The 13,464-nt window shown below is 42.6% G+C and overlaps 1 protein-coding gene across 1 annotated transcript in view; it reads left to right on the forward strand.

Annotated features, from left to right (window-relative positions):
• The first annotated feature begins 639 nt into the window (after positions 1 to 639).
• The window catches only part of GLP1R (glucagon like peptide 1 receptor), an 80,728-nt gene continuing 67,903 nt past the window's right edge, over positions 640 to 13,464 (forward strand). Inside the window, 5 exon segments of the mRNA XM_062489022.1 lie at positions 640 to 677; positions 1,235 to 1,406; positions 1,457 to 1,504; positions 1,507 to 1,621; positions 1,624 to 1,730. Of these exon segments, the coding sequence (XP_062345006.1) occupies positions 640 to 677; positions 1,235 to 1,406; positions 1,457 to 1,504; positions 1,507 to 1,621; positions 1,624 to 1,730 (480 nt within the window).

Genomic DNA, 13,464 nt, shown 5'->3' on the forward strand with positions numbered 1-13,464 from the left:
GGAGCCTAAACAGGACCAATCTCCACAGCACAGCACCTGCTCCTTCAGCCAACTCATCCTTTCTTGACATCAGCCGTGCACATCTCCATCCACAAGGACAACGTAGAGGGTACACAGTGTAGGCTATGGTAGTTGAGTCCTAGTCTTTGCCTGACTGCTTGGTCATCATCCCCTGGTATAATGTCATCATGCCTGAAGAGCTACCTTGGAATATTTCTGGAAAGAAGAAATATTCTCCAAAGTAAAATCCCTGCTTCCAACAGGTTATATGTCACCGTCATAGCCCTGATGAGGCTTTTCAATGGAGGCATGAGTCTACTAAGGTCTGGCAAGAGCAGCTGGCCTTCTGCTGCATACAGGTGCTGGGAGTCATCTCGGGAGCAGAAGTCTTAACTGGAAAACTTAATTAATAAGCCAGGTGCAGAAACAATAGAGAGCAGTAGAGATCAGCATGTGAAACAGATGCACCACTCTAAGGCTTGTGGTGCTATCCAGGTAAAAGAGGTTTCTTTTTATTAACAGGTTTCTGTTGCCTGGCTTGGAGGTAGTAATTATTTGATTTTTTTTTAATCTTTATTTTCTCTCATTTTAAAGAAGTTGAAGGAAATATCTTTTCAACCTTCAGTTAACCAAACCACCATGGCAGATCCTTTATGTCTGGAGTTAGCAGTTGAGATGTAAGTGCTGCCCTGGCAATTCACACTCTGAGGAATGTCATGATTTCATGATCTCACAGCATCGATGCTCTAACTAGTTACATGTCTAAAGCATCAGAATGATGCTGTGTTGTATTTGAAATTAATACACATCATTAATATTTAAGCTTGTTGATATTCTAGCCGCATCGAACTGACTAATGTGAAGTATTTTCCTCACTTCCTGGTTCAATTTTGAGCTTTCCTTCTCGCTGTGATGGCTTTCTTCCAGTTTCTGGTGTAGAATGTCACCAAATACAGGTGCTTTAGTTCTACCAGTCAGTGCAAAGTGGATAAATAAGAACAGTAATATGAATCTAGCACAGAGCAGATTCAGAACCTTCTCTTGCTAGGAAAATAAGTATTCTAAATCCTCCAGATTTACACATCATACTACTGCCGGGACTGACCTGTGCCCCGCCTTCAACTTAGAAACCAAGCTCTGATCTGCTCTGCGTGCAGCTCTGCAAATTCAGGTTATAAATGGATAATTACATTCACTGTTATTAAACCTAATAAAACTTGCGCGTCACGAACAGCATGAAGGTCACCCAAATGCCCAAGCATGAACAGATTCAGAGCAAAAGAGAAGAAAAGAAGTTGAAAAGGTGGGGGACAGAATCGCAAAGGCGCTGCCTCCACTTTTTTTTCCTTTCCCCTCCCCGACACAACCCTTGGCGCTGCCGCCTCCCGACACCCGTCCGTCCGTCCGTCCGTCCGTCCGTCCGTCCGTCCTTCTGTCCATCTGTCCGTCCGCGGAGCGAACGCCATCCGCGGGCAGCTCCGCATCTCCGCCGGGCGGGGCCGGTCCAGCCCAGGTACAGCCCGGCCCGGCCCGGCCCCTCCCCGCCTCCTCCGCTGATACAAAAGCGGCCGCCGGAGCTCCCGGTGCGGCTGCCGCCGCTCCTCCGTGCCCGCTGCGGAGCCTCGCCGGGCCCCCGCGCATGGGGGCCGCCCCCGGACATGCCCTCCTCGCCGCTCGGCTTCGCTCTCCTGCTGCTGGCGGCCGCTGGAAGGTCGCTCCCGGTGAGGCGGGTGAGTGCCTGGCGGGACCCCGCGGTGCCGCCCCTGCCCCGGCCCGGCCGGGCGCCCTCAGGGCATCCATCCCCTGGGGCTGCGCTCCGCTGCCGTCGCCGCGGCTCCGGGCGCGCCTCGAACAGGAGTCAGAAGTTTTAAAGCCGTCACTTTTGGGCGCCCCCGCCAACAATTGCAGCACGAGCGGCGGCCGCCCGGAGCGGCGGGGCTGAAGCCTGGGGGATTCTCCGTGCGTGGGTCCCGCGAAGGAGGCGTGCGGCCCCGCCGGGGGTCTCGGCGGGCGGGCGGGGGCGCGGGGCGAGCGCAGTGAAGGAAAGGAGCGGAGACGCTGCTGCTGCGAGGGCATTGCCCTCGAGGTAATGCTCCCCCCGGCACCCACAGGAAATAACACGCGTGTCTGTAATGGCAAACGAACGTAGTGCCGTGGGAAAACCGGAGCAGGGTTCTGGCGGGGCATTGTAGGGTCGGCTGTGACACAGCGTTGAGGGTGGGAACGCAAAATGTATTAATCTGTGTGAAGAGCAAGGGGAGGCAATGGGGGAAAGGGAAAGGGCTGCGGAAAGGATGATGGACTGAGAAGGCTGACTGTGGTTTGGTGAACTGGGACAGAGAGGCGAGAGAGGCTGATGGAGAGGGAGGGATGGAGGTCACAGCGCTGGGGTGACAGCCGGAGGCTGCTGCTGTAGGGAGGGCAAGGACAGGCTCAAAGCTGGCGTCGTGGGCTGCAGAGGTCAAGGAAAGAGCAGCCTATCTGATGATGGACCAAATACACTGTCCAGTTTATTTCCAGTTGCTAAAAGCTTTTGGGGTTACAGACTTCTACAATACAGTGCTAAGAGGACCTGTTTAATGCCAAACAGAGCCTAAGCTTGTAGGGTTGTCTAACAAGGTGGGTTTTCTTGATGCGTTTGTTTTACTTGCTATCTACCTCAGGCCCTTAAAGGTGCCCTAGGGAAAATTCTAATTAGGAAAATCTCTTCATTGTTAAGATGATCAAATACTGAAACAGAGGCCCCAAGAAGCTGGGGAGCTTCCATCTGTGAAGATATTTGGTATTTGACAGGCTGAATCCCTGAGCTACTTGAGCTTTGACCACAGAGCAAACTAATAGTGGAGCTGCCAGCAGCAGAGAATCAAAGTGAAGTACATTTCTGAGCCAAGGGGTCTTCTTTACCTGGATGAAGAACTGGGAGCAAGTGAGAAGAAAGAGGCTTCCATGGCCTCAACACTATAACTTTAGTAATGCAGTAAAACAAGTACTTTTATAGCCTTTTCTGACACTAGAGGGTCTTATCTGACAACTTCTCTAGAGCAGTGATTGTGCTTGTTGTATGCTGAGAAACTGAATGAAGTACTCTACTCACTCATAAGTGTACAAAAGTATGAGACTTTGGCTATCTGAATTCTTTTCTCAGGTTCAGTTTAGAATAGTGTTAAAGGTGATATTTAAAGGAAACTGGAAATAGCACTGCACAGACAATAACAAGTAGCAAAATCTGTGAAAGACAGGTGAGAGGAAGGCAGAATGATGGCGTACAGAGTTGAGGGAAGAAAAAATTTGTTGGTGCTCTGACTAATGTTTTACTTTGACTTTCTCCCCTCATCCCCTCAAACAAGTGAGAAAGGGAAGAGGAAGAAAAGGGGGGAAAAAGCTGAGAATATACATAGAAGGAACAAAAACTTTAGTCCGGAGTTTTTATCTGAGGTAGTGCCGCTTATTTGCCACAATCTTAAATGCAAGGTGATGGGTAATTTCTAGGTCTAGGTCTTCCTTACAGCACTGAAGGCAGTAAAATGACCAAGAGTTGGTAGCACAAGGCTGCACTGCAGAATCTCATTACTAATGACAAGCTTGCATCCTTTCCCTGTTTGGCTTTGAGCAGTGATGCCCTGCTGCTGAGAGCACTGACAGGCAGCTGGCCAGTGGTTCACTGCCATCCAGCCCTCTCTTGGATTTGGATTTCAGATCCTGCTTTTCTCTGTAGTTCTTTTGCTCAAAGCTTTGATAAGATAATCTTGAATAAGTAGTTTAAATATCAGTGAAGAGCAGAAAAGAGCTGTGCCACAGCTCTCATTTGGTATGTCCTGTTCTTCAAACTACACCTGCTTGTGTTTCTGAGGCTAAATGGGAATAATAGAGGTGGTCTGGGTAGAAGTAGAAACAGATAAATTCAGTGGAAAGGCTATAGATATTTTGCTCTCCTCACCTCTTATTTCTGGAGTGCTCTGGTATTTGAATAGAAAAGCACACATGTAATCATCGAGTGTGGATGTGTGTATGTTACTGGTGCTCTTGGTTTGTTTTGTTACTGAGGCTTATTTAGATACAGAAGCCATCTGTTCTCCAGATCACCAGCATGACTTTGTTAGGTTGCAGGTGCTAGGGGCATGTTAGTTACTGCTACTTGCTCTCCCTTCCAAAGCCTGCCGTGGCTGCTTTCTTGTTCTGCATGCAGCATCTGCTTCTTCAACCGTGGGTGTATAGGATTGAGTATTTGTCTCCAGGAGGGCTAGTTTTGAATCCTGATAAGCTTTGAGGAAAAGATGCAGTGTGAGGACGGGTTTTTAAAGGTGTTTAAATGCCTCATTAGTCCACTGTACTCTGCCCTTGATGGCATGGAGGTCCCCAGAGTGTCTGCATGTCCCAGCCCAGGCTTGCAGGACCATGCCAGTTTTGACCTCTTGTCTTCTGTTACATGTCCTAATGCTGAGAGAATCGAAATATGGTTGACTACCACTGTCCTGCTGGTCTGTGCTCTTTAGAAGTCATGAGGGTGGGAAAATGATTGTAGATAGAGCTGTCTGAAATACAGAAAGGGAAGTGAACCTGTAAACTAGTGACTCCTTGCAGAAGTGAGGATAGTGGGGCTGGACTGCATGCATCTTGGTTTACTGGATCTTCATCTGGGTAAAAATTCTACCATTAGTAGGTTGGCTGGAGCTTCTGCATTATTCCTTTTCTCAATTTTCTGCTCCCAAAAGCTTCACAGAACTTTTTTTTTTTTGTTGCCTGCACTCTGAAAATCAAAATATGCTAGATGAGCATCAGTAGCACATACTGGCAGAGGTATAGAAAGCCGTGGAGGAAAGGGTGGACGAGGTCTGACACTGGGCCATCTTGCTGTGGTTATTATTCAAGGATACTTGGCTGACTTCTAGGTAATGGGCTGCTTTCCCAGGAGTATGGCTGGGCTCTTAAAATCTTAATCTTTGTAGGCTACTTAAGGTCATTACAGTATTGTTATGGTGTAAAACTTAAATTAGGTGATTGTATTATATAATTTTCAATGCAGATTAAATTGCTATCCCAAGTGACTAAAACATTTATGTAGTCATAATATAATGTGGGGATTTTTTTAATTTATTTTGTTTAGAAAAAAATAATTTTCTGGAAACTTCAGAAAACTAGTGACAGGGTGTGTGTTACAAAGCCAGATGGCCTAACATGGCAAGTCTGATTATACAAGTTAAAAAGATACTTGTTACAATATCCCCAAAGTAACTATATTGAGGTGGCGTGGGAATGACACGTGGCATTTCAGGCTTAAGGAACATATCACAAGGGCATGTAGTGACAGGGTGAGGGGGGGATGGTTTCAAACTGAGAGAGACTAGTCTTAGATTAGATGGTAGGAAGAAATTCTTTACAGGGAGGATACTGAGGCACTGGAACAGGCCAGAGAAGCTGTGGATGCTCCATCCCTGTTAGTGCTCAAGGCCAAGCTGGATGGAGCTTTGAGTAGCCTGGTCTTGAAGGTGCCCTTGCCCATGGCAGAGGGCTTGCAACTAGGTGGTCTTTAAAATCTCTTCTACCCCAAACCATTCCATGATTCTGTGATCTCATGATTCTGTGATCTCCAAGGGCTGAAGGAAAGGACGGTATTTCACACAACAGATCAATGGCTTGGCCCTTGGCAGTGTTTAAAAGCTCTAATGTCTGTTCCAGGAAAGTTTAAATTAGTGAAACAGCTCTTAAATCCTTCTCCCCATCTCTGTAGCTGTGAAACCACACCCCAAACAGGTGACAATCTGAGTGTTTGGACAAAAGTATTTGAGGAGAACTGTGATACAGCTGGGCATGGAAGGGCAGATATTATGGCTGTATAAGCACATGTAGCTCTCCTTTGTGAGAAGATCCTATATTCCGAAAGTGAGATGGAAGTGATGGAGCTTTGCAAAACTAAACCTCCTGCACTCTGATAGTTGTTACTCTATAGCTGAGGAAGTTCAGTGAAACTGGGCTTGATATACAGAATATAAACAGTTGTCTGCCTTCTGTCAGATTTTTAAAGGTATTGTATCATATCCTGTTTCTGCAAGCCTGTATAAATAGGGCTTTAATTTGCTGCATTGATTGATTGCCAGTTACTTGAGAGGACACACCAGGAGGAGCTGTTATCGCTGAAATCACAGGGCCTTCACTAGTTTTTAACTTGGAAATAGTCCTTTTCAAAACTGATTGTTTCTTTCTGCAGTGCTGTAAGGAAATGAAAGCTGTTACTGTCTTCTTTCATGAACAGCTTTTGCGTTTCTGTAATTAAACCAATGTACTGCCACCAAGGCTGCCTGCTCAAGTTTCCTTGTGCAGTACATCAGTTCTATTAGTTTGTGTCTTAACAGAAGTAAGTGTACACAATAGCAGGTATGTCCGTTTTGAAAAAAAAAAATTGTCAGCCAAGTAGATAAAAGACCTTTCATTTAAGCTCTACAATGTTTTCTTGTGAGCAAATTAAAGCATCAAGCAGGAACTCATTTCATTAAATAAAACTTCCTAACCTAGCTGCTGCAAAGAGACTGAATTTACTGCTTGCATCCAATGCTTCCCATTAGAAGAGGGATAGGGTATGCAGTATCTAAGGATCTCTAGCTTGCCAAATAGAAGGTAACCAACCCCTTCAAATGTCATAGTTTCTTATGCAACAAAATTGAACTTAAAAAGAGTGAAAAAAAGTTTGGTGGTGGTGGCTGAATACTGTTCTTTGATGCCTTGTTTTTTTCAGTGTTGGAAACTGGTATTTATGAATTTCAACCACACTGGGCTATGATTGCTGCATTCCAGTGATCCCTTGCCTTGATGTGAATGAGGAGGAGCTTAGGAAATGCCTATTGATCTTCACAGGCAGGAGGACAATCTCCACAAAAAGTTGCAGCAGCATCCTCATGATCTGTGGTTTGTAAGCATAAACATGAAAAGCCCGCTGCTTCCATTGCTGAAGGAATGTAGATGAGTTTACTCTTACTGCCAGGGTTACAGACCCATGCAAAAGGAGACTCCCTGCAGTTTTACTGGTACTTCAGTAAGCCTTAAAGACAATGTTCCAGGGATATAGTGTGGCACATATTTGTGGAGGAGAACCTGATAAGATTTTTACCAGTTGTATTCCACTTAATCTTTATGGTCTTCTCCCAAAGGAACAAACTGCTGCTGCCTCTGATGCACGTGAATGAATCGGTACAGGTTGCTTAAGTGTGGCCATGATAGCATGAACAATTCTTTTCCAAATGTTTGTATGAAACCTTGTAAGCAACCCCTGCCCCAAGGTCAAATATGGCTTCTTAATAGTCTTGCAAGTACTGCAGTTATTGTGTAGAGAAAACGGAGGCTTAATTTAATTGAATGAACAGTCAAAAATGTGGTAACTGTGTAGAGGAAATTATGGCTTAGACACGTGAAAAGGAATATTTCCTTCTGCTAGTCATTTTACTGACTATTTTTTTATTGCTGTTTCACCATAATTGATTGATAATAGATTGCTGTCATAGTGTAGACTGGTATTGATTGCTATTTTTCTTGCAATTGATTGCATTTCATTGTTAATTTGCCTTCTTGCCTCGCCCTTTTGTTTTCTGCTGGCTTTTAGAATTGCTGTATTTTTGTCTTGTGCTTGTCTGTTCATTGAGCTCATCTGCATTTACCTGTTCTGTTCTTGCCTTGTCCTACTTGTGCATGTGCTCTGCCACTCTCCCAGTGCCTTCTAAGATAATTTCAGGACAGTTTTTGAAACTTGCATTCTATTACTGATAGATACTGTTTGACCTATGTGCTCTCTGCTGCACTGTAGGATGCATTCGGGAAAAGGAACCTGCTTGTTTGTTGTGCCTTGGAAGCAGCTAAAGAATTGGGACCTTTGTAGAAGAACCTTTTTGTATGTGTGAAACTATGAATCCTTTGAGCACAACTTAGAAGCTTGTGACTCTTTTGGTCTTGCCTTTTTCCACTACCTTCTGGTTCTCTGGTTCTTTAGCGAGCAAGTGAGTATGAGTTAGCATGTCATCTGCATTTTGTTGTAATTGGGGCATATCTGCTCACTTCTTACCATTGTTCAGGCTAATTTTCCCCCTGTCCCTTGTGTAAAACTGCACTGCTTCTCTCCCTCTCCCCCACCTTCCCAGCTGCCCCTTCTCCCCAGGAAGCAGTTTCTTTGTTAGATTTAATGAGTTTAGGGCAAACAGGAAGGGGAATATGGGGTGTGTGTACATGAACACTTCTGCATAGGACAATCTCTAAAGTCTTGTTCTCTTTAAGATTTTCATTTCTGACTAGGATGCTTTGGTAACTCCTCAGACATCTGGAGTTCTGGTGCTGCTCAGTACATCAGTCTGGAAACTGAATGGCACTGAAAGGTCTGACATCAGGTAAACCAAAACAGTTGTGGCAGCACAGGTTGGCTGAGACTTGCTGTTATGTGTGGACAAGCCAAAAACAGACAAGAAGTTCAGCTGCCAGAAGAGCCCTCCCAGCTGTTCTGGCTCTGCTTAGGGTGGGTATTTCTCTGGTGCTTTGAAAGGCAGTCCAGCTACCTGAGAGAACGATGTATGTGCTGAAGCAAGTTGAGGAATGGATGTCAAGCTTTACCCTGATGTCTACTAAGCACTCAAGAGATGTTCAGAAGTCATTCAAATTAAATAGGTGGGTTGCACCTCTTAAAACCAGGTTATTCCATGATATGTAGCATTAATCTTCCTTTTCCTCTGAGTTCTGCTAACAGTAAACTTTTGTGTATTATAGGAAACAACTGTTGTATTCTTTTTTTTTTTGCTAATATTCCTACTCCCATTCTGCTCCATAGGCATCAGCACTGATCATGTTGTGACCAACATCTTCTAGATGCTATATTCATCCTTGTATATTATTTCATTGTGAAAACTGATTTTTATTTTTTTTCCTTAAAGCATATTCCAGTTGTTCAATTGAATCTCAACTTTTTTAAAACTGAGCTTCAGTGAGTTTTTCTCAGGTAACCTGGCTGAGTCAAATTTTGCATATGCTCATCTCATTTAGCAGTTCAGACAGCATCTGAAAGAAGCCCTTATAAAATGAGTGTAATTAGAATTTGACAAAAATTAAGGTGTGACTGGGGATATAAAGGTTAAGTGACTTCTCAGCTGCAGCAATGGGGCCACAGTTCTCTAAGAACCTTATAGAGCAAATAAATCAGAGGATTACCTAATTACATTTGATGGGTGTCAAAGCCTGTGACCACCTTCAAAAAAACAAAACAAAGCAAACTTGAAAATCACTCTAAAACAGAACTAAACTTCTAAGGCCTTCTAAAACATAGTTTTTAATTTGAAGTTTGCTGTAACTTTATAAGGCATTAAGAGCATAGTAGGTGAGGGGGTATCATATGTCCCTGTAATTGCCAAGATCTTATCACCAAGTCTAACGTTTTTCAAGATGACATATAGTCAGTTTTTAATGGAGAGAAGAAAGGACAAAGTGTTTGGGCTCAGTTAGATGGGGAGACTGTTTGTTTTTTAACTCACTTGTTACGTTTGAGGTCATGTATGTGCAAAGCATACAGGAAAGCATTGCATGTTCATGTTAGGAGGAGCCTTGGTGGATGTGGCTTAATACTCTGTTCTGTGCTGTAGTTAATCTAAAAAGCCCCAACGCTGGGAAAGGGTTGGAGATATTAGAATAATTTTGTCTTGACTTCTGTCTAGTATCCTCCTGTGATATTTGTCTCTTTCCTAGCTTTTCATTAAGTGGATTGATAAGTCCTAGGCACAGTGTGCCACGTGTATTTTGAGCAACCCAGCAGGTGTTTTTGCTCTTTCTTGTAAAGGAGACTGTTGCAGGTAAAGTAGTGGCAGAAGCCTTACTCCCTTTGGGTCATAAGCTTGCTGCTTGTGCTAGTTTGCTGCTTCTGCAGGTACCTGGTAGAAATTCTGAAGTACAGGCTTAATGTAATTACTAAGCTGTGGTGTGAAACAGTAGTTGTTACCTTTAACATCTTCTGGGAGAGACTGATGTGGCTGGTATCTGCAGTCCTCTTTCACAAGAATCATTTCCTGATGGGTACAGGATCCTGATAATTCAGTAGCTTCTTGGTAGATCTTCTTCAGAATGGTAATTATGAATATTGTTTGTCCTCTGACATGTCTGGTTGTACGTGTCTGTACAACATGTCTGCTGTACAGAAGCTACTGAAGAGTTTCTGTAAGTCATTTTGATATAGAAAGGATTGTGTGTATAGAAGCATTGAGAAGTATCAGGTGTCTTACTTTATCTAATTGGATGGGGGAAACCAGGAAACTCAAAAGGCTTGGTTTATAGGTTACAGAATGGTCTATTCAACAACTACTTTATGGAATTATTAATTTGCTCATCCTAATGTGATCTCTGTGTTGTTCAGGCTCAGAGTAGTTCCTTGAGAACTGGAATAGGGTGGCAGAGCAATGTACCTGCTGTGTTTGCAAAGTCTAGAAACATGTTGCCTTTATGGCTGGCTGTGACTTCTCTACAGACTGATCATTCTGCTTAAGAGGTCTGTGCATAGAAATCCATGTTTTGTGCCTTTCAGAGAGAGTGAGAACATAAGCATCCGTGCTTGAATTTTTCCCTCTGCTTCAGTATATGAAGTTGAGTGGGAAGCATGAAGTATGAGGGGAAAACAAATATCTAGGAGCCTTTCTCCTATGCCCAAAAATCATCAGAGGTGCTACTGCTGTGGTGGAAGGAGCCAGACCCTGTAGAGCGCTTACACTTCTTCCCAAGTCACCTCTAAAAGGATGTTGGTAGAGCTGTGGATGAGTTACAAATAAGATACATAGCTATGTATCACTAGGTCAGTGATAATCACTTAGGTCAATCTCCATCTTCCTCCTTTGGTCCTATTCCTCCCAAATAAAATTGTTCTGCTGTACAAATCTTGTTATGCAGCATTAATTAAGCTTTTTGTTTTTATCCCTTGGGATAGGAAAATTAAAGGTGTAGTGTTTGGTCTAAATTATTTGAAATAGCAATTGATCTTTGTTTTTGTCAGATGCTGTAATGCTCTCTAATATACCACCCTTTTTATTACAATTTCTTAATGAAGACAAATTCATCACATATCATTTGAAATGCATCACTCTAAGAATAACAAAGAGATCCCATTCCTTTTAAATTCAGTGTCACTGCAGGCAGAGAACACTTTGGAGAAAAAAAGAGAAGACAGGGTGCTATTATGTGCTGTTTACAGTGACACTGTTATAAATTGCACAGCAAATAAATTGTGTTTGTAGTGGACTTCTTTCAAAAAGCCCTAAATCCTTAATATGTATAACCTCTCTAAATGAAATACAGAACATCACAGATGGCATGGATGGCTCTTAGATATAAAGGTAGTCAGAAACATCCTGTTCAAACAATATTTCAGAAAATAAAGTTCCAACACATTTATTGTTGTGATAGATGTGCTTTGAGCCTAGATCTTGGCAATCCTCTTTATTAGTTGAATTGAGTAAAAGCTGACACAGGAAACTTGAAAAACCTGTGTTCAGTTGCATTCAGTTTTGCTCCCTATGGACTTCCAAGGGGCAGCAATTTTATCTTTTAATTAACTATAGTTAGAGGAGAAACTTGTACTAGAGGAAAACTGTAGAATAATGATTCTATAACTATTCAGTATGCTCTGTATTTGTTCATTGCTCTTTGGGGATTAAGACACCTGGTGGTAATGAATAAGGCTATTAAACCTTTGTAAAATAAAACTGGTTTTATTACTAATAAGATGTAATGATAAAGGAATGTTAGCTTAATAGTTTGAACTCTTTACTATTGCAAGGCCATTAAGTTAAGATGGTTTTAAATTGCAGGAAACAAAGCTGGAGTTGGAAACTGCATTTCTTGATTTCTTACTTATTTTGATACCTAAATGACATTGGAACCACAGAATGGCTGAGGTTGGAAGGAACCTCTGGAGATAATCTGGTTCAGCCTTCTTGCACAAGTGGGGCCACTTATTTGTCCACTGTAACATCAATGCCAATGGGTCATTGGGCTGTCAGAGCTCTATTTCCTGATCTGTTTTCCTACTTGTTGCTTTTACTAAATGAGAGATAGGAATCCTGTAATGGTTGAATGAAGCTTTTGTCTTGTTCCTTGCTCCTGTCTTCTTTTGCACTCTGCCACCGTTCATCCATCTTAATTAGCTATAAACTGAATTTATTGTGGTATTTCACTATTCTGAGCTTTTTTTTTAGGTAAAAAGGTCAATGAGTCTCTGTCCAGTAGATTTAAAAATCACCTTGCATTGGACTTAAATAGATCTTTACAGCACCACACCAGCAATTAAACATTGAATAAGGAAATGGGCGAATGAGTATATGGATTAATCTCTTCCCCTATATATTAATTCTAGAGGAAGCACTATATTAGTAGGCTGTTATTTTTCTGTAAAATAAACCTTATGTTAGTACAGCTTTGACTTTTACTTGGTTTTTGCAGAAGGGTTACAGACTTTCCACATGTGAACAGCAGTCTCTTCTTTGGACCTTTACTATGATCTTCCAGGATGCTCTTTCTAGAAGGATGATAGAGAGGGGTTTTGGGGTGGGGTTTTTTTGTTTTTGTCTTGAGAGGTGTGTATGGTGTATCATAGGGAAGCTTTTTAAAAACCCAGTTTGAATAAAATGCTTTTCAAAAGAAAATTAATTCCTGTGTCAGGATGGATGGGAAGTATGTGCTTTCAGCTGCAGAAAGTAGTTGGGGTCCTCTTTGGGGATAGGACTCAACCTTTTTTACAGGGGGAGAAGGGTATGTGGGGACCAAGCTGTCCATCTTGCTGCTGTAGTAGTCATGGTTAGTCTGAGCAATCAAGGGAGAGGTGCTGTCCAAGACAGTGGTTGTTGGTGACAAGGAATCTGCCTAACTGTGACTTGTGGCTCACTTATAAGTTTTCTTTTTAGCTGATGTAGTGTTTGTGCTTTCAAATAAAGGCTTTCTTCCAGAACTAGAGAATGGAATAGTCAGGTGAGAAAAGAAGCAAATGTGTCTCAAGATTTGTGTTAAATGTCTGTGTAGCCCCTCATCAGGTCTGATGGAACATCTTGTAGCTGATGATGAGAAATGTCCAGATTTGGGCCTTGGGAAAGTGTTTAATTTTTTCTTTTACTATCTTCCATGGAAAGATTTACAGTTGCAGACGTTTATAATCTTGCTCCCCTCATTTTAAGGAGATTGAGTAAGGTGCGTAACATTCCTGTGGTTTTATATATTAATTATTGAATAGAGGAATGGAGTACAGTGTTGCCTTACATTTTGCATAGGAAGTAGGAGCTGCTATCACTCTTGCTATTAGAAATATGTGTGTGGAGATAATCTATTTGGTAAGATGAACCCTTCCAAATACCTGTTATGGGGAAGGAGTGGTTGTGCTTTCTTCTGTGTGCACTTAATTCACCAAGTCGGTGTGTTTGAATACTAATATGATGGGTGCCTTGGAAGTACCTGTAATAGCTGCAGAAA

Source organism: Cinclus cinclus, chromosome 3 (assembly GCF_963662255.1).
Source record: "Cinclus cinclus chromosome 3, bCinCin1.1, whole genome shotgun sequence".
In the NCBI taxonomy this organism is placed as follows: domain Eukaryota; kingdom Metazoa; phylum Chordata; class Aves; order Passeriformes; family Cinclidae; genus Cinclus; species Cinclus cinclus.